General features: G+C 38.4%; 1 protein-coding gene across 1 annotated transcript; it reads left to right on the top strand.

Moving 5' to 3' along the window:
- The first annotated feature begins 17,586 nt into the window (after nucleotides 1-17,586).
- On the top strand, nucleotides 17,587-18,546 carry LOC125406893 (olfactory receptor 6C75-like). Its single transcript, XM_048444013.3, has one exon. The coding sequence runs from the start codon at nucleotides 17,608-17,610 to the stop codon at nucleotides 18,544-18,546; it is 939 nt and encodes a 312-aa protein (XP_048299970.3). The 5' UTR covers nucleotides 17,587-17,607.
- Nucleotides 18,547-19,616: the final 1,070 nt, after the last annotated feature.

The raw sequence follows: 19,616 nt of genomic DNA, 5'->3' as shown, positions 1-19,616 counted from the left end.
GAAGCGGGTAGATGTAACCAATAAATGAGTCCCCCTTGCCAAAAAACACCAGTAAGTGAAAATTGTGAGCTTGGGACGAGCCCCTAAATTCTGAGAGGAAACTCTGTCCCATGACTCATTTGCCGCTCCCTGTCTGGAGGCTTTTTCTTTTTAATCTTTCGCTCCTCTACCTTACCGGGCTGAGCTAGCTTAGTTGCTTTTAAAGCCTGCTTAACCCGGACTTTCTCTGTAAGCAAAGCATCCCTGATCAGTCTCCAAAGGGAGAACATGGCAATAGGCAGGACTTCAGGCCCCTTCTTTCTCAAAGTTTTTTGAAGATTCCCGCGAACCTGTTCCCACTCAGAAATATTGAGGGCTCCACTGGTGATGAACCAGGGACTCCAAGTTTCTGTCGTTTTAAGAAAATCATCCAAAGTCTTAGTTTTTACAGCTGTTCCTTTCAACAACCTCGTTAACTCTGATTTACCCGGGGTACTCCCCATTTCTTAATTATCTCTTATCTCTTAATTATCTCAAGTATCTCTTATTTCTTAATTATATCTTAATCCCCAATACATCCTGGCCGGCTACAGGATGACCCAGTCCACTTTCCTCACCTTTCCGATCTCGGTGGGGACCTCCAATTACCGCGCCAGCACGGTCTGGAACCACGAGTCTCGGCGGAGGGTGTCCAGGTTGAATGAAATCCACAGAGCACGAGGTTGAGGTGAAACAGCAGCTCGTTTATTGTACTGCTGGGGCTAGCTTTTATACCATGGCACCAAATGGGGAAGGGGCTGCGAAGGGACTGTCACCTGACCCAAGGAGGAACTCTTACCTGACCCCAGTAGAGGTCAAGGACTGATCACATGCACTCCACCTTCATCTGTCCCCAGTAGGGACTGTCACCTGACCCCAGCAGGGATCAAGGAATAATCACGGCACTCAAACTTCCTCATCCAACTCCAGGAGCAGAGGGAAGTTAAGATTCTTTGCAGATAAGCACCTCAAATGGGGGCAGGGAGATATAACTCGGGGTAGCAATTCCCACACTTCTCAATGGAAACCATGAAATCCAGAAGATCCTGGACAGGTGTACTGCAGACACTAAGAGATCACAGGTGCAGCCTTAGGCTACTATATCCAGCAAAGCTTTCAATCACCATTGATGAAGAAAACAAAATATTCCATGACAAAACCAGATTTAAACAATACTTATTCACAAATCCATCCCCACAGAAAGTACTAGAAGGAAAACCCCAACCCAAGAAAGCTTACTGTACCCACAAAAACACAGGCAACAGATAACCTTCTACCAGCAAATCACAAAGCATGGAAATACACACACACTACCACCAAAAAATAACAGGAATTTACAACCACTGATCATTAATATCTCTTAATATTAATGGACTCAATTCACCTATAAAAAGATACAGGCTAAGAAAATAGATATGAAAACAATATCCAGCTTTCTGTTGTATACAAGAAGTACACCTCAACCTCAAGGACAGACATTCAACTCAACTCAGAGTAAAGGTTTGGGGAAATTTTTCCAATCTGGAACTAAGAAACAAGTGGGTGTAGGTATCCTAATATCTAACAAAACAGACTTCAAACTAAAATCAATCAGAAGAGATGGGGAAGGACACTTTATACTCATAAAGGAACAATCCATCTAGAGAAATTTCAGTTCTGAACATCTATATCCCTAATATAAGAGCATCCATATATGTAAAAGAAATATTACTAAAAACCCAAATTGCACATGAAACCCCACACACCAACAGTAGGAGACTTCAACACCCAACTCTCACAAATAAACAGGTCAACCAGAGAGAAACTTAACAGAGAAATAAGAGAAGTAACAGATGTCATGACTCAAAGGGACTTAACAGACATCTACAGAACATTCCACCCAAACAAAAAAGACTATACCTTCTTCTAAACACCTCATAGAACCTTCTCTACAATTGATCACGTAACTCTGTAACACAGGAAACCTCAAACAGATATAAAAAAAAATTGGACTAACCCCTGGTATTTTATCTGATCACCGTGATTTTAAGTTAGAATTTAACAGTAACACTATTCACAGAAAGCCTACAAACTAATAGAAATTGAACAGTGAACTACTGAACCACCCCAAGGTCAAGAAAGAAATAAAGAAATTAAAGCCTTCCTAGAATACAACGAAAATGAAGACACAACTTATCCAAACCTATGGGACACTAGGAAAGCAGTTCATAGCACTAAGTGCCTACATAAAGTGGAGAAGTCTCACACTAGTGACTTAATAACACACCTGAAAGTTCTAGAAAAAAAAGCAGACTCACCCAGAAGTTGAAGATAGGAAATAATGAAAATGAGAGCTGAAATCAATAAAATAGAAACAAAGAAAACAATACAAAGAATCGATTAAACAAAGGGCTGGTTCTTTGAGAAAATCAACAAGATAGATAAACCTTTATCCAAATTAATCAAAAGGCAGAGCGAGAATATCCAAATTAACAAAATCAGAAATAAAAAGGTGGACATAACAACAGAAAAGGAAGAAATCCAGAGAATCTTTAGGTCTTACTAAAGAAGCCTGTACTCCACAAAATTGGAAAATGTAAAAGAAATGGATAATTTTCTGGATAGATACCATATACCAAAGTTAAATCAAGACCAGAAGAACAATTGAAATAGACTTATAAAATGCAAGGAAATAGAAGCTTCCATCAAAAGCCTCCCAACAAAACAAAACAAAAAATGAAAAACAAACAAACAAAAAAAACAGGGCTGGATGGTTTTAGTGCAGAATTCTACCAGAACTTCCAAGTAGATCTAATACCTATACTCCTCAAAGTGTTACACATAATAGAAACAGAAGGAATATTGTCAAACTCTTTATGAGGCTACAGTTACCCTGATACCGAAACCAAACAAACACACCACCAAGAAAGAGAATTACAGACAAATCTCATGCATAAACATAGATGAAAAAATACTCAATAAAATATGGCAGACTGAATCCAAGAACACTTTAAAAAAAATCATCCACCATGATCAAGTCGGCTTTATCCCAGAGATGCAAGGATGGTTCACCATACTAAAATCTATCAATGTAATCCATCAAATAAATAAACTGAAAGAAAAAAAAGAATGTGATCATCTCATCGATACTGAAAAAGCATTCAACAAAATCCAATACTCTTTTATGATAAAGATCTTGGAGAGATCAGGGATACAAGGAACATATCTAAACATAATAAAAGCAATATACAGCAAGCTGACAGATAACATCAAATTAAATGAAGAGAAACTCAAAGCGATTCCACTAAAATCAGGAACAGGACAAGGCTGTCAACTCTCTCCATATCTATTCAACATAGTTCTTGAAGTTCTGGCCACAACAATAAGACAACAAAATGAGATCAAGAGGATTCAAATTGGAAAAGAAGCAGTCAAAATTTCATTATTTGCAGTTGATATGATAATATATATAAGTGTTGGGGGTTCTACCCGAATCTGCGTTTCCCTCCTCCCTATACAGGACTCGTGTTTCCCGAGCTTGCAGCAATATCCTAGGAGTTAAACAGAGATGCACACACAGAGAGATCCGGGTCATTTGCCCAAAGGTAAACGCCAACTTTATTCAGCTTAATCCAGGGTTAAAATACTCTTTTGCCCCTCCCAGCCAGAGAGGGTGTTGGGGAAGCTGGCGCCATGTGAGAGCTTCTTTGCAGGTAGGTGGGCAAGGGGTGCAGGGCAGTGTCAGACAGGGTAGAGGGACCCTGGCGCCCTAAGAACCCTCCTTTGCAGGTGAAATTACCACGCCAAAAGACGAATAAGGCTCTAAATTAATTCCCCACGCCGGTTAGAATCGAGCAGAGTAGTTAACAGGAAGCTTGACTGGTAGTGTAAACAGTCCTGCATAGCACCTCGAGGAGCAGGGTAGAGCCTGGGATCCAACATATAAGTGACCCCAAAACTCTACCAGGGAACTCCTAACAGCTGATAAATACCTTCAGTAATGTGGTAGGATACAAGATCAACTAAAAAAAAAAAATCAGTATCTCTCCTATATAAAAATGATAAAGAAGCTGAGAAAGAAATCAGGGAAACATCACCTTTCACAATAGCTACAAATAGCATTAAGTATCTTGGGGTAACACCAAAGAAGTAAAAGACCTGTTTGACAAGAAGTTTAATTTTTTGAAGAAAAAAATTGAAGAAGATGCCAAAAAATGGAAAGATCTTCCATGTTCTTGAATATGTAGGATCAACATAATAAAAATGGCAATCCTACCAAAATCAATCTATACATTTAACACAATCCTCATAAAAATCCCAACACAATTCTTCAAAGACCTTGAAAGAACAATAATCAACTTCATAGGGAAAAACAAAAAACCCAGGATAGCCAGACAGTCCTGTACAATAAAAAAAAAAAAACTTCCAGAGACATTACCATCCCTGACATCAAGCTCTATTACAGGGCTACAGTAATTAAAACAGTTTGGGATTGGCATAAAGACAGACAGGTTGATCAATGGAATCAAATTGAAGTCCCACATATTAATACACACACCTTTGAACACCTTATTTTTGACAAAGAGGTTAAAATTATACAATGGAAAAAAGAAAGAAATCTTCAACAATTGGTTCTGGCACAATTGGATATCAACATGTAGAAGAATGAAAATAGATCCATATCTATCATCATTCACAAAACTCAAGTCAAAATGGATTAAAGACCTCAATATAAATTCGACTGCACTGAAACTGATAGAAAAGAAAGTGGGATGTAGTCTTCAATGCATGGGTGCAGGAGACCTCTTCCTAAAGATAGCCCCAATAGCACAGATACTGAGAGCAACAATAAATAAATGGGACCTCCTGAAACTGAGAATCTTGTGTAAAACAAAGTACATAGTCAATGAAACAAAAAGACTGCCTGCTGAATGGGAAAAGATCTTCATCAATTCCACATCAGACAGAGGTCTGATCTCCAAAATATATAAAGAACTCAAATTTCCAAAGAATTCAATTTAAAAATGGGGTACATAACTAAACAGAGAATTCTCAACAGAAGAATCTCAAATGGTTGAGAAACACTTAAGGAAATGTTCAACATTCTTAGCCATTAGGGAAATGCAAATCAAAACAACTCTGAGACACCATGTTACACCAGTCAGAATGGCTAAGATCAGAAACACCAATGATAGCTGATGTTGGAGAGGATGAAGAGTAAGGGGAACACTCAACCATTGCTGGTGGGAATGCAAACTTGAACAGCCACTCTGAAAAACAGTATGGCAGTTTATCAAAAAATTATGAATCAACCTACCTCAGGATCCAGCAATACCACTCTTGGGCATATACTCAAAAGATGCTCAATCATACTACAAAGACATTTGTTCAACTATGTTCACAGCAGCATTATTTTTAATAGCCACAACCTGGAAACAACCTAGATACCCCTCAAGGGAAGAATGGATTAAGCAAATGTGGCATATTTACACATTAGAGTACTACTCAGTGGTAAAAAAATCAATGACATCTTGAAATTTGCATGCAAATGGATGGTACTTGAAAACACTATCCTGAGTGAGTTAACACAGACCCAAACAGATAAATATGATATGTACTCATTCACAAGTGGATACTAGCTATAAACAAAGGATATTGGGCCTGTAGTTTATGATCCTAGAGAAGCTAGGTAACCAGGTGAACCCTAAGAAAAACATATATAGATCCACCTGGAAAGTCAAAATAAACAAGATCACCTGAAAAATTTGGAGCATTGAGGTGGGAAGATAAGGGAGTTGAAGGAGAAGAGGAAGGGAGAAGGGGAGGAGAACTTGAGGGAACAGAATAGTTGAGATAGAGGAAGGGCAGAGATGAGAGCACGGAAAGAGATGTCTTGATTGAAGGAGCCATTATGGGGCTAGCAAGAAACCCGGCTCTAGAGAAATTCCCAGGAATCCATAAAGATGACCCCAGCTAGGACCCTAAGCAATAGAGGAGAGGGTGCCCAAACTGGCCTTGCCCTGTAGTCAGACTGATGAATATCTTAAATATTCCCATAGAACCTTCATTCAGTAACTGGTGGAAACCCACATGATGCAGAGCCGTGCATCAAAGCACTGGACTGAGCTCCCAAAGTTCAGTTGAAGAGTGGGAGGAATGAGAATATGAGCAAAGAGATCAAGACTGTGATGGGTACACCCACTGAAACAGTTTACCTGAGCTAACAGTAGCCCACCATCTCCAGCTGAACAGGGAAGGAACAAGCATAGGTACACTCTAGTCCCTCTGAATGTGGTTGACAGTTCCATGGTTGGGCAAACTGAGGGGCCACTGGCAGTGGCACCAGGATATATCCCTTCTGCTTGGACTGACTTTTTGGGAACCTATTCTGTTTAAATGGATACCTTGCTCAGCCTAGACATAGTAGGGAGGGTCTTGGACCTTCTCCAAAGCAATGTGCCTTACCCTCTCTGTGGAGGGTGGGAGGAGAGGAGAGAGTGGAAACTGGGATTGATATGTAAAATAAAAAAGACAATTTGTTCTCTTTTTTAAAAAATAAAAATAAAAAAGAGCTCATCATAAAAAAGACATTTGTTAACAGAAAATATTGCTAACAAAATTTGAGGATATTTTTAGAAAAATAAAATAAAATAATCTTAAGAAACTCATGCAGTATAGTCTAGAAAATGCTATTACTTGAAAGAAATATAAAATTAACTATGTAAGCATCTAAATTTAGAGGGTAAAGCATAATTTGAATTCAAATGGAAGATATTTGAGTATGCTTGCAAGACATATGTGTTAAATCAATCAAAGAATCTGGATGGAGGCAGAGTAAAAATAAACAAAGCAGAGTTTCATTCTTTGAAGTAACTCATAGAATATTCAAAATCATTAATTAAGAATAACCAGAAATAGAGTGAGAGGGAAAAGGTGGATCAGGCAAGGTTTCTATGTAAAGAATGCAGGGTTGGGACTCCACATATCCTGCAGGGATTACAAGAACAATAGCAAAACAGTATAAATATCTTCATGCTAGTAATTTTAATAACCAAGATGAAATAGAACTATGCCTTTTAAAGATAAACTTACCAAACCAACAGAAGAAATACAGTACAAATATCGTTTTTGTCTATTTATTATTTGTATTCCAAATTTATATTTGTGATTCCAAATGTTTACTTCAAACGTCTCCATCCTTTTACCCTAAGGTGGTATCTACTGATAGCAGGGTGTGTATCTTAGAGGCAAAGAAAAAGGTTGGTTTTGTCTTCTAATTCAATCCATTAGTCTGTGTCTTTTTGTTGAGGAATTGAGAACATTGACACTGAGCATTATTGAGTAATGTGCATTAATTCCTGTTGTATGTTGTGATATTATTGTTTCTTAGATTGCTTTTGGCTAGCTGTTCTGGGATTTTGTATTCCTTGTGCTTTTCTAGATATTAAATTTTAACTTTTCTTTAGTCCAAAGTATTCCCTCTAGTATCTACCGTAGGTCTGGTTCTATGGACATAAATTCCTTAAATTTGTTTTTCTCATGGAAATTTGTCTTTCTTCTTTGATGATGACTGATAGCTGGGTATAGCAGTTTGACTTTGCATCTATGGTTCTTCAGAACTTGTAAAACATCAGATTAGGCCCTCTTGGCTTGCAAGGTTTTTATTGAAAAGTCAAATGTTATTCTGATGTCCTGTCTGTATGTGTGGCTAAAATGTTCTTTGTTTGCTGCCACTCTTAACATCCTATCTTTTTTCTGAACATTATATTTGTTAAACTTTATTTTATGATCTTATTAAGAATATTTTCTATGCCCTTGATTTTTTGTCCTTCTTGAATATCAATATTTGCAGGTTGCTCATTTTATAATGTTCCATATTACCTTCATGTTAACTTCTTGATTTCTTTTGAGATTTAACATTTTTTGTGAACATTCCTCTATCTTGTCCCTGAGACAACATGTTCTGTCTTCTCCATGACTCAGTCTGTCTGAGATACTTTCTACTGAAAGTGTTGTTTGACATCATGAGCGTTTCATTTCAAAGTTTATTTCACATTGGATGATTTTTTAATGGTTCCGTCTCTTTATTAAATTCTATTTTCATAGCTTGAATAGTATTTATTATTCCATTCTGCTGTTTGTTTGTGTTTTTACTGTCATTGTTCAGGCATTTGTTTATATTCTCTTAAGTTTCATGAATATATTTATAATTATTGTTTTGGAATCATTGTTCTATGTATAAATGTTCTAAGTTGATTTTCTTAGGTATCAGTACATTAAAAGTACTAATATTTGGAGGAGATATATTTTCTTTTTTATTTTATTACTTTAAAAAAATACCAATACAAATTCCCCTTTCCTCCTCTCCTCTCCTCCCACTCCCCTCCAATTCCCTCCACACATCCTCCACCAACCCCTTCCAATCTTAAGAGAAGGCAAGGTACCCTGCTCTGTGGAAAATCCAAGACCCTCCCTACTACATCTAAGTTAAGCAAGGTATATATCCAAAGAGAATATGATCCCAAAAAGCCAGTACATGCATTAGAGACTAATCCCAGTGATATTGTCATTGGCCCCTCAGTCTACCCCAACTTCAGTCAACCACATTCAGAGGGACTAGTTTGATATTTTCTTAATTATCCATTCTGCTTGTTTGCTTTCTGTGATAGAATCCAGGCATCTGGAATTAGATTTTTGATTCTAGTTCCCAGTCTCCTTTTTTGCTGGGTGGTTGTTTGGACACTTGTTTGGCATTACACGCTAGCTGTCAGATTATGGGGTATCTGAATGGTGCTTGGTATTCAATCTTGGGACTACCCTTTTTGGCTTGTTTTGGGGCTGTCTAAAGTAGCTCCAGTGGTGGCAGTTCTGGTCAGACTTCAGGTGGTACAGATGTCTGGCTGAATGGTGAATTTGGCAACTATCATGCAGGAGGAATAGTATCAGTGGCCAGACTGGGGATTGTCTCTTCTGGTAGGAAGTTTCAGGGGGCTAGTGCCTGGCTGGTTAAGAGTATGGTGACTGGGCTTGCATCCATGGTCTCTTAGTTTCTGCAGTACCTCTATCCAGGATCTTCTGGCTTTCATGGTTTCCATAGCCGGATTCTCTGAATGTGGCTGGCTCGGAGCCTTTCTGAAAAGCCATTGACAATGACACTGGGACTTGTTTCCTCTGCATATACTGGATTTTGGGGATCCAGTCTGTTTGGATACTCACCTTCCTGGACCTGGAGGGAGGGGGGAGGAACTTGAACTTCCCACAGGGCAGGAAACCCTGACTGCTCTTAGGGATGGAGAGGGAGTGGGGGGAGTGGGAGGGTGTTGGGAGGAGGGACGGAAATGGAAACTTTCATAATTTAATAAACTTTGAAAAAAAAAGAAAATATGCAAATATTAAATACTTGAAAGTAGTTCAATAAAGCATTTTGGTTTTGGAATACAAAAAAAAAGAGTATGGTGACTGTCAGGCAGGTGGAAAGGAGGTGGTGGGTGCAGATGATTGCAAGCTCTTTAGGTTGGAAGTCACATGTTCTAAGTGTTTCTGGACTTCTTTATTTTTAAATTAATCTTCTGATCATTTTCCCATTCTCTGACACTTTACTATTTCATTCACTCAATATTATTTTTTTATTATTTTTAAAACTTATAGTTTATTCTATAATTTTTCCATTGCCTTTTGTATTGCGAATGATGTAATAGTTTGCTTTGATTGCTTTTCTGTCTTTATTTCTAGCATTGTGGGCTTATGAGATCAAGTACACCAGATTTTGGTGCATCTTTGTTTAGGATATTAATGTTATCTTGGCCAATTGTGTTTTTTTGGAGGGGGGACGTATAATGAAGTGTTTATTTTTACCTCTTTTGATTAGTTTTAGTTTAAAGTTCATTTTATAAGTTTGTGTGGTAGTAATGACTGTGCTGTTGTCCCATTTGATTGGAGTAACTTGGTCCATTCTTTCATCTTAAGGTGATGTCTGTCTTTAAAACTAAGGTGAATTTTAAAGTTAGATTTTGTTGGATTTTCTTTCTTTCTTAATTCCTTTCTTTCTTCCTTCCTTCCTTCTTTCCTCCCTCTCTCCCTCTCTCCCTCCCTCCTTCTTTTCCTTCTCTTTCCTTCCCTTCCCTTCCCTTCCCTTCCCTTCCCTTTCCTTCCCTTCCCTTTCCTTCCCTTTCCTTTTTTCAAGACAGGGTTTCTTTGTAGCTTTGGAGCCTGTCCTGGAACTAGCTCCTGTAGACCAGGCTGGTCCTGAACTCACAGAGATCTGCCTGTCTCTGCTTCCCAAGTGCTGGGATTAAAGACTCCCAACCACTGCCCAGCCTGGATTTTGTTTTTTAACCTATTAGTCAATCTGAGTCTTTTGACTGGAAGATTGAAGCTTTATTACATAAATTTAATATTGAAAGGTGTGTGTTTATTGCAACCATTTTTTCTGTTCCTCCTTCTGTTTTTGTTCTGAGTTATGCTTTCTTTTTCATTAATTATAACCTCATTTTTCTTTCTGGATTATCTTGGCTTTGTTTATTCTTCCCTTCATGTCATAGCGTTGCTTCCAGTATTCTCCTTAGGACTGGCTTGTTGAACATGACTCTTTTAAAGTTGTCTGCATCATGGGAAAGTTTTTCCCCCTTCACCTATAGCTTATAGTTTTGCTGAGTACAGAGTCTATATTAGCAGTTGTGGTCTTATAGAAGTTGGAGTACATGGCTCTAGGCCCTTCTGGCTCTTGAAATTTCCATTGGACAGTCAGTCGTTATTCTTGTGGATTTTTCTATAATGTGACTTGTGCTTTTTCTCCTGGAGATTTCAATTACTCTTTCTTTGTTCTGTATATTTAGTGTTTTCACTATGTTATGTTGTGGGATTTTATTTTCTGGTCTTGTCTATTAAGTGCCTGGGTTCTTCTTGTATCTCTGTGGATGTGTCTTTCCTTAGGCTGGGGACATTTTTTCTATTATCCTTAGAAGATCTGGTGTATGCTATTGGCCTGGGATTCTTCTCCTTCAACTGTGCCTACAGTTAAAAGATTTGAACTATCCATGGTGACACACAATTCCTGCTTGTTCCTTCCCCATAGTTTACTTTTTTCATGTTCTTTGGTCATGTGGTCTAATTCTCCTACTCATCTTTGACTCCTGATATTCTATCTTCTCTCTGGTCCATTGAAATTGAAAGGCAGTCCCTTGAGTGTTCTAATTGGGTTTTGAATTTTCCAGTTCCATCCTAATTTCAACTTGAGTTCTCTCCAATATTTCTGTCTCTACTGAATTTAGTTTTCAAAACTAAATTGACTTAGTCATTTTATTCATCTGTATATTTGTATTTTCTTGCTCATCACTTGGGTGTTTACTGTTATGCAAAGTAATGAGTGTGGTATAGAAACCAATAGAGTCAGTGATAGAAGCTGTGACATTCTCAGTATACAGAGAAAGGTTTTGAATAATAATTCATTAACCATTCATAATAAAAGTGCAGAAGAATCTAGAAAGAGATGGGACAAACTTACATATGGTGAAGGCCATCTATGGCAAATGTTCAGCCAACACTGTACTGTGGGGGAAATGAGTTTTCCTTTGAAATTTGATTACAGTGATTTATGCTTATGCATGCATGTATGTGTTGAAGATCATGCCACATACGTGTGTGTAGGTCAGAGGATAACTTGTAGGCATCAGCTTGCTCCTATTCTGTGATTCCCGGGGATTGAATTTAGGTTGTCAAGCTTCGAGGCAAGAGCCTCCACCTGCTGAGCCATCTAAAATTAGAAAGGAGGCAACATGTTCAGCCTTTGGGTTTTTGTTTAGTATAATGCTTAAAATATTATTCAAATGGAAAAATAAAGAAATAAAGTGGAAACAATGGTAAGGTTAGAAGTAAAACTATCGGGGGCTGGAGATATGGCTCAGAGGTTAAGAGCACTGCCTGCTCTTCCAGAGGTCCTGAGTTCAATTCCCAGCAACAACATGGTGGCTCATAACCATCTATAATGAGATTTGGTGCCCTCTTCTGGCATGCAGGCTGAACACTGTAAATTTAATAAATAAATCTGGGCGGGGGGGAACTTAAGAAAAAGAAGAAATAAAACTATTCCTATTAAATAAAGATCTCTATTCACTGATGACATGGTCAGATATGTAACAGGTACTTAAACTAAACAAGGAAACTCCTAGAACAGATAAACACTTTTAGCCAAGAATCCAGACACAAAATAAGCATGCAAAACCAGTAGCTTCTCTATACCTCAGTAATAAACATGCTAAGACAGTAAGAATGAAAACAGTGCCATTCACAATAGCTTTACAGCTACCTATGGATAAGCCTTCGGTGGTGTAGGCATCTACAGTGATAACATCAAATACCAAAGGAAACGTGAGACACCAGAGGGCAGGAAGACTGCACATACTTCTGGGTCAGTCTACCTGATACTGTGAACACCAGAAGGCAGGAAGACTGCCCATACTTCTGGGTCAGTCTAATATTGTGGAAAGTTCCATATTGCAAAAAAAATCTTCAAATTCAATGCAATTCTTATAAAAATTTCACTGACATTCTTACAGAAACTTAAAAACTACCCTCAAATTAACATGCAGGAACAAATGGCCTGGAATGGCTAAAGCATTTCTAAGTCAAAAGAACAATGCTGCTGGCATCAGAGTAGTGAATTTTATATTATACTTCAGAAGAATAACAACAAAACAGCACAGTATGAGCACAAATTGCACGTATAGTCCAATGAAATAGAATAGATGATCTGAAAATCTCAAAGGAAGAAACACAAATGGCCAGTAAATATGTAGAAATCATTTCCAATATATTTAATGTCAGGAAACTGTTAACCAAAACCACGTGAAAATTTGTAGTGGCATTTCATTTGTACTTTAATAAATACTTATTTATTATCTTATTTTATTATTTATTATTGTATTCATTTTTGTTTTATTATTTTATTTATCTATTATTAATAAATAAATTGTATTATAGTAATATATGATATAATTAATAAAATAATATTACAAATAAAATAAGTAATAAAGGAATGCAATAATAATAAATAAATCAATAAATAAGTAGATAAATGGATAACCATTTCAGACTGTGGTAGAGGTAAAAGCCAGTGGCTGGCTCTTTTGCTTTTCTGACCTTCAGGTAAGCTTTATTTATTAAAATATAAATGAAATGCCACTACTGAAATTCCATGTCATTCAAATTATATTGGTAATGACCAACTAAAAAACAGATTCTTGTGAGGATGGTGTCTTTGTGCCACTCTCGGTGGAAATTTAAGTATTGCATCTGCTAAATAACCAAGTCTAAGAATTCCTGAAAAGGTCTAGAAGCAAGCAGGGTGTAGTAGCTCACTCACTCGGTTGTATAAAGAAGGGGAATTTTTGTGTCTTCAAGGCCAGCCTGGGTAGGCTATGGAGTAAGACCCCTTTTCCTAAAAACAAACCAAATCCCCACAGAAACAGAATTACCCAATGATCCAGCTGTACCACTGCAATCTTGAAGAGATCTGGTTAGCAGACTACAAAGATGCCTGCACATGTATGATTCTCTTACACTACAAGCAATGTAAGTTTATGGAATCATCCTAGATGTCCAGCAGAAGGTGAGTGGGTAAAGGAAGTGTGCCATGTAGACACTATTGTGTTTTATTTCCCAACAGAATGCAAGATACGCATGTCATCTGCAGGGGTAAAATTGGAGATCACCATGTTAAGCAAAGCAAACAAGGCTTATGCAAACATTACATGTATCCTCACATATTCAGAATCTAGACGTACAAACAAAGGTTAACATGTAAGAAAGGAAAGCATGGGACTGGAGAGATGGCTCAGTGGTTAAGAGCATTGCCTGCTCTTCCAGAGTCCTGAGTTCAATTCCCAGCAACCACATGGTGGCTCACAACCATCTGTAATGAGGTCTCGTGCCCTCTTCTAGTCTTCAGGCATACACACAGACAGAATATTGTATACATAATAAATAAATAAATAAATAATTTTTTTTTAAAAAAGAAAGGAAAGCATAAAAGGAAGATGACCAGTGTGTATGTAAGAGAGAGTAATGGGGTAAAGTACACAATGGGTAAAGTACATGAAATACAAAAAATACTTTAATGAAACTTTGTACATGTACAAAGGATTCAACCCATTAGTTAGAACTTGTAGGTGTTAACTGAATGCTAATTTCTCAAAAGCATAAAATCCTGTTTTCAAACAATTTGTATAGGAGTAGTCATAGCATCTTGACTCACTGTAGTTTGGCTCTGAACTGCACATAAATGTCCGTCAAGGGAGAGTGGAAAACAGGAGTTTAAGATAGTGGACATATAAGACTAGAAGACTGACACTGACCCAGTGTTAGTGGACCTCAGACACCTGTTGAAGGGCAGCAAAGGCTAAGTCAGAAGGACATCTGCTGTGCCCTGGTCATGAACAGGCAAAGGCAATTTTGATGGTAGAAATTACAGCCATTGTTTTCTCTCAGGGAGAGTTACTTATTGTAAAGGGACAAAGAAATTTATAGCAAAGTGGGAAATGTCAAAGTTTGAGAGGTGGTTACATGACTCACCTTTGTATAAAAGTCTCTCTGTACACTTAAATTTCTTCATTTTAAAGTAAGTGAACTGTGGGCCTGAAGAGATGGCTCAGCAGTTCAGAACACTTATTCTCTTATAGAGAGCCCAGGTTCACTTCCCAGGATCCAAATGGCAGATCACAGCCATCAGTAACTATAGTTCCAGGGGGCTCTGACTCCCTCTTGTGGCATCCATAGGTAACAACAGACTTACACATGGTACACATATATACAAGTAGGAAAACACTACACATAAAATGGAAATAAATAAATCTTTGAAAATGTGATAAACTATGTACAACATAATTCTGCATTTTTTACACATGTAATTTTGGGGACCATGAAAAATATACCTCTAAAGAGATATCTGAATACTATAGAGGACCATGAGGATTATTGAGAATGAGGTCAGAAGGTTGCCATATGCAATGGAATCTTAATTATAATATTCTCCTGAATTTTTCTATTTCCAACAATGAACAATAAAATGTCTCCTGGGATTATGCTGTTTTTTAAAAATCCAATTCTCATATTTCTCTAATGAATGTCCTAGAGGTTTGTCCTTTTGGACCTTGTGTGACTATACCCATGATAGTAAACAATCCTGTAGTAGTATATCACAGGATTTATAAGTGTATTATCATTTATGACTGCAATTATTTTCAGCTATATGGAATGGACTTCCATAACTAGCTGAAAAGAAAATAGCTACCAACTTCCACAAACAAGAAGATTTGACTTTTATTGTCCTCTTTCCCTATGTTTCTTTGAATGGATATACAACCAGGAGGTATGATATCCATGTTAGGCCCAATATAAAGTTAATGCACTTTGTGGAGTGAGTGTGCTATCATGTCTCAAGGAATGGAGAACAATTCCATAGAATGATTATTTAGAAATAATTTTCTGTCTTGAAATAATAAATCCTGTATTATTTGATTTGTAGGTCAAAGACATTACAGCTCTTAATTAAGAGTGCTCTTTTACTTTTGTTTTTTCTCTTGCCTAGGAGGAAGATTTTACTTTGTTGGAAGAAGGAAGAATTAATGAAAGCATTTCTTTTTCCTGGGATCTGCTTTCTGGTAAGTGTGTGGCCAAAGGGAGGATGTGCAATTTGAAACAGATTGGTCGTTAAGCTAGTACTGTGGTTCCTGTACAATTAATGCCAACGGTCTGGACAATTAAACCAAGCTGACTAGTGTTGAGTGTTTCCACTGGAGCATCAGTTTTCCTCAAATCCCCAGACTCTTCCTCTTAGAGCTGTCACGCATCATTCTGCCTTCTACCATGCAATGTCTTTGAAATAATAAAGTGCCTTCAGCTGTTGATTCGATTTGCAGTAGAACCTTCTATTAACACTGTTTACAAGAAGGCAAGGGCCGTGGACAAATTGTGAAGGACAGCAGAATCAGAAACTTCCGTTCTGTAAGGATAGTAGATGGGGCAGGCCATGGAGTTACACACTATGTTTTTCTTCCTTGTGCCTGAACAAAATTCCATTGCAGTTTTTGGCCACCTTCACACACAGTTCCTCTTAATCTCACTGGATAGCTATGAGAATCATATGGTAGGCAGCATTTTTGCCCCTTCTGGGAAGTGGGGAATAACTCATTCTGAACAGACTTTGTTTAAAAATCAGCTTGGGAATATGACAGTCGGAGCACAGCCATTTCATGCTATTTCCAGAGGCTACAGTCAGCACACATAGGAGGCCTTCAGGACACACACGTCTGCAGTCCAGAAACCAGCACTGTTTTCTGTATGGTGACATCTGCAGTGTTCTGTGGTACTTGTGTGTTTCACCTTCAAAAGCATGGTTCTCATTTTTTTAATTAATTAATTAATTAATTTAAAATTTCCACATCCTCCCATCCGCCCACTTCCTTCCCACTCCTCCCCTTTCCCCCTCCCCCTCGCTCTCCAGTCCTAAGAGCAGTCAGGGTACCCTGCCTGGTGGGAAGTCCAAGCCCCCCCTCCATTCTAGGAAGGTGTGCATCCAAACAGACTAGGCTCCCAAAAAGCCAGTACATGCAGTAGAATCAAAATCCAGTGTCATTATCATCGGCTTCTCAGTCCTCCCCCATTGTCAGCCACATTCAGAGAGTCTGGCTTGATCACATGCTCGTTCAGACCCAGTCCAGCTGGCCTTGATGAGTTCCCTCTGGATCAGTTCCACAGTCTCCATAGGTGGACGCACCCCTCGCGGTCCTGACTTCCTTGCTCATGTTCTTCCCGCTTCTGCTCTTCATCTGGGCTTTGGGAGCTCAGTCCAGTGTTCCAATGTGGGTCTCTGTCTCTATCTCCATCCCTCGCCAGATGAAGGTTCTATGGTGATATGCAAGATATTCATCAGTGTGTCTATGGGAGAAGGCCAGTTCAGGCACCCTCTCCTTTTTGTTCTTTACCTTATGTGATATTACCCAGAGATAATACTTTTAAGAATATGTGATTCTGAAAATCAACACAAAACCAAACTACACATTCCACATCCCTATTTTAGAAGTGAGAAATGTAAAAACAATTTACAATAAAGTATTTTCAATTAAAATATGACTCCTTAGAGTAATAAGAGCAATCAACTTCATTTGAACAATTTAAAAATTTAACATAAGCTCTTTTCTCATACAATACATCCAGTTCCCCCTCAATTCCTCTAACCTCTCCCCATCTCCCCTAGATCCACTCTTCTTCCATTTCCCTTCAGAAAAGAGCAGGCCTCCAAGAGCCTACATCCGAACAAGATACAACAAGACAAGGCAAAAGCTCTCAAAATGAAGCTGGACAAGGCAAACCAACAGGAGGAAAGGAGTCCCAAGATCGGGCCAAAGAGTCAGAGACTCACTGATCCCACTGTTAGGAGTTCTACACAACACTAAGCTAATGGCCTGGTGCAGGCCACTGCAGGCCCTGCGCTTAGGGCAAACAACTTTTAAAAGGAGTGGCCACCAATTCAATTATTTATTCTTTGATGATAGCAGATTTTCCTAACAAATGTGGAAGGTGGATGGCAAGAATATCCATCCATAAGGAGCAAGGATGGAGCCGAGGAATGAGACTGCAGTCGTGGAGTTTGTGCTGGAGGGGTTCCAAGTGGCTCAGCACCTGGGCAAGGTCCTCTTCCCGGTGCACCTGCTGGTGTATCTGGCCTCAGTCGTAGGAAACACACTCATAATCGTCATCACTTGGACTGACCCTCACCTGCAGACCCCTATGTACTTCTTCCTCAGAAGTTTCTCCTTCTGTGAGGGCTGTTTCGTCTCCACGGTAATCCCCAAACTGTTGTCTATCTTTCTTGTTAGAGACAGAGCAATTCATTTCACGTCTTGTATCACACAAGCCTTTTTCTTTTTGTTTCTTGGGTCAACAATTTTCTTCCATATGGCTGTGATGTCCTTGGTTCGCTACCTGGCCATTTGCAAGCCTCTGCACTACCCAACCATCATGAACCCCAGGGTCTGTTTCCTTCTGGTTTTCTTCAGCTCCGTGCTTTCCTTCACTCTGATCACCGGTGTAATTCTGAAGCTCCCCTGTTTGTCGTTCTGTGGCTCCCATGTCAGCCCCCATTTCTTCTGTGACCTTGGCTCCCTACTTCATCTCTCCTGTTCAGACACTAAGTCTCTAGAAAGAATGGCTTTTGGCGTCGCTTTGGTTGTCCTTTTCACATCTATCATTACGTCTGTATTTGCATATATCAACATACTCTTCTCGGTCACGCACCTTCCGTCTGCCAAAGATCGACAGAAAGCTTTCTCCACCTGCTCATCCCACCTCATCGTCCTCTCTCTCATGTACGGCAGCTGCGTATTTATATATGTGAAACCGAAGCAAACAAGCAGGCTGGAATCCAACAGAGAGGCTGCTCTTGTGAACACTGTAGTGACCCCGCTTCTGAACCCTGTCATCTACACCCTGCGCAACAAGCAGGTCCACCGGGCTCTGAGGAATGCACTGTCCAGGGTGAACTTACAGAAATAGCATTACGTTCTTCAAAAGGTGCATCTTCTTGGTCCATCTAACTGAAGCTCCCCTACCGTGGAAACCCTCTCCATAAAACGTCTGTATGGTGATCTGGTTTATGGTAAGTTCCCTAGATCCTTACTCCCTTATCTTGCAATGCCCTTTACAATCTGAAAAAAAAAATGTTCACCACTTTGTGCTGAAAATACCTTCATTTCTGTTTGTTGGCCTTATATTAATTCAACCCAAATAGCATTTATGGAGAGCCTAACAAATATTCATCAAATAATTGTCTTCTTCACATTTTTGAACCATATGTCTGCAAGTTTCATAGACTGTATGCAAATGTTATGTTGCTTTACATTCAGGTCTTGAACATCCATGTATTTTTTTATTCATGAAGGTTCTGGAAAGATGTTGACAGATAAGACTCACACTAGGTCGTTAAGCTAAAAATAAGTTATCAATCAAATTTAATATTTGATGTGTGGGATACATTCTTTTGCTTGAATTTCCTGATTCTTAAGGACAAATATGTACAATTTCTTCTTTACCACTTTATTTACTGAAGTAAAAACCTCAGGAACAAATTGGGTTTGGAACAAATCAATGATAAACATATTTCTTTCTTTCTTTGGATCCATTTGTTTTAGAGGCATAAATAGTTTAACTCTGGGTGCTTGATTTGCATACTTTAAATTTATCACCATTCAGATATATTAAATATTATTAATATTTTGCCTTAATGGGGTCTTAAAACAAAAAATGCAAAACATTTCAGCATATGAATCTTTTACTTAGGATTTAGATTACAAAGACCTGTACCAGTTATGTTGCTAGGAGGTGGTCCATACCATGTAAAAGATATTTTCTGCTAACATAATTTATGTGATGTTTTGGGTTAAGTCAAATTCTGGCTGCCATCTTATACCACAAATTAGTAGAACTCACAATCATAAAAGTTTAGTACAGCTACACACATGCATGTGTACACATGTATACACACATGATTAATAATAAAATGCATTAAAATCAAGTCAATCATGGTTCTTAGATTCCATGAAGAAATGGCTTATAGTAAATCTAGG

This window comes from Myodes glareolus, chromosome 3, assembly GCF_982192425.1.
Source record: "Myodes glareolus chromosome 3, mMyoGla1.1, whole genome shotgun sequence".
Lineage (NCBI taxonomy): Eukaryota > Metazoa > Chordata > Mammalia > Rodentia > Cricetidae > Myodes > Myodes glareolus.
This window is presented reverse-complemented; position numbering and strand designations above follow the sequence as displayed.

Bases quoted from the DNA above. Each gene is read 5' to 3' on its own strand.
- LOC125406893 (XM_048444013.3), top strand. From the start codon at position 17,608: ATGGAGCCGAGGAATGAGACTGCAGTCGTGGAGTTTGTGCTGGAGGGG.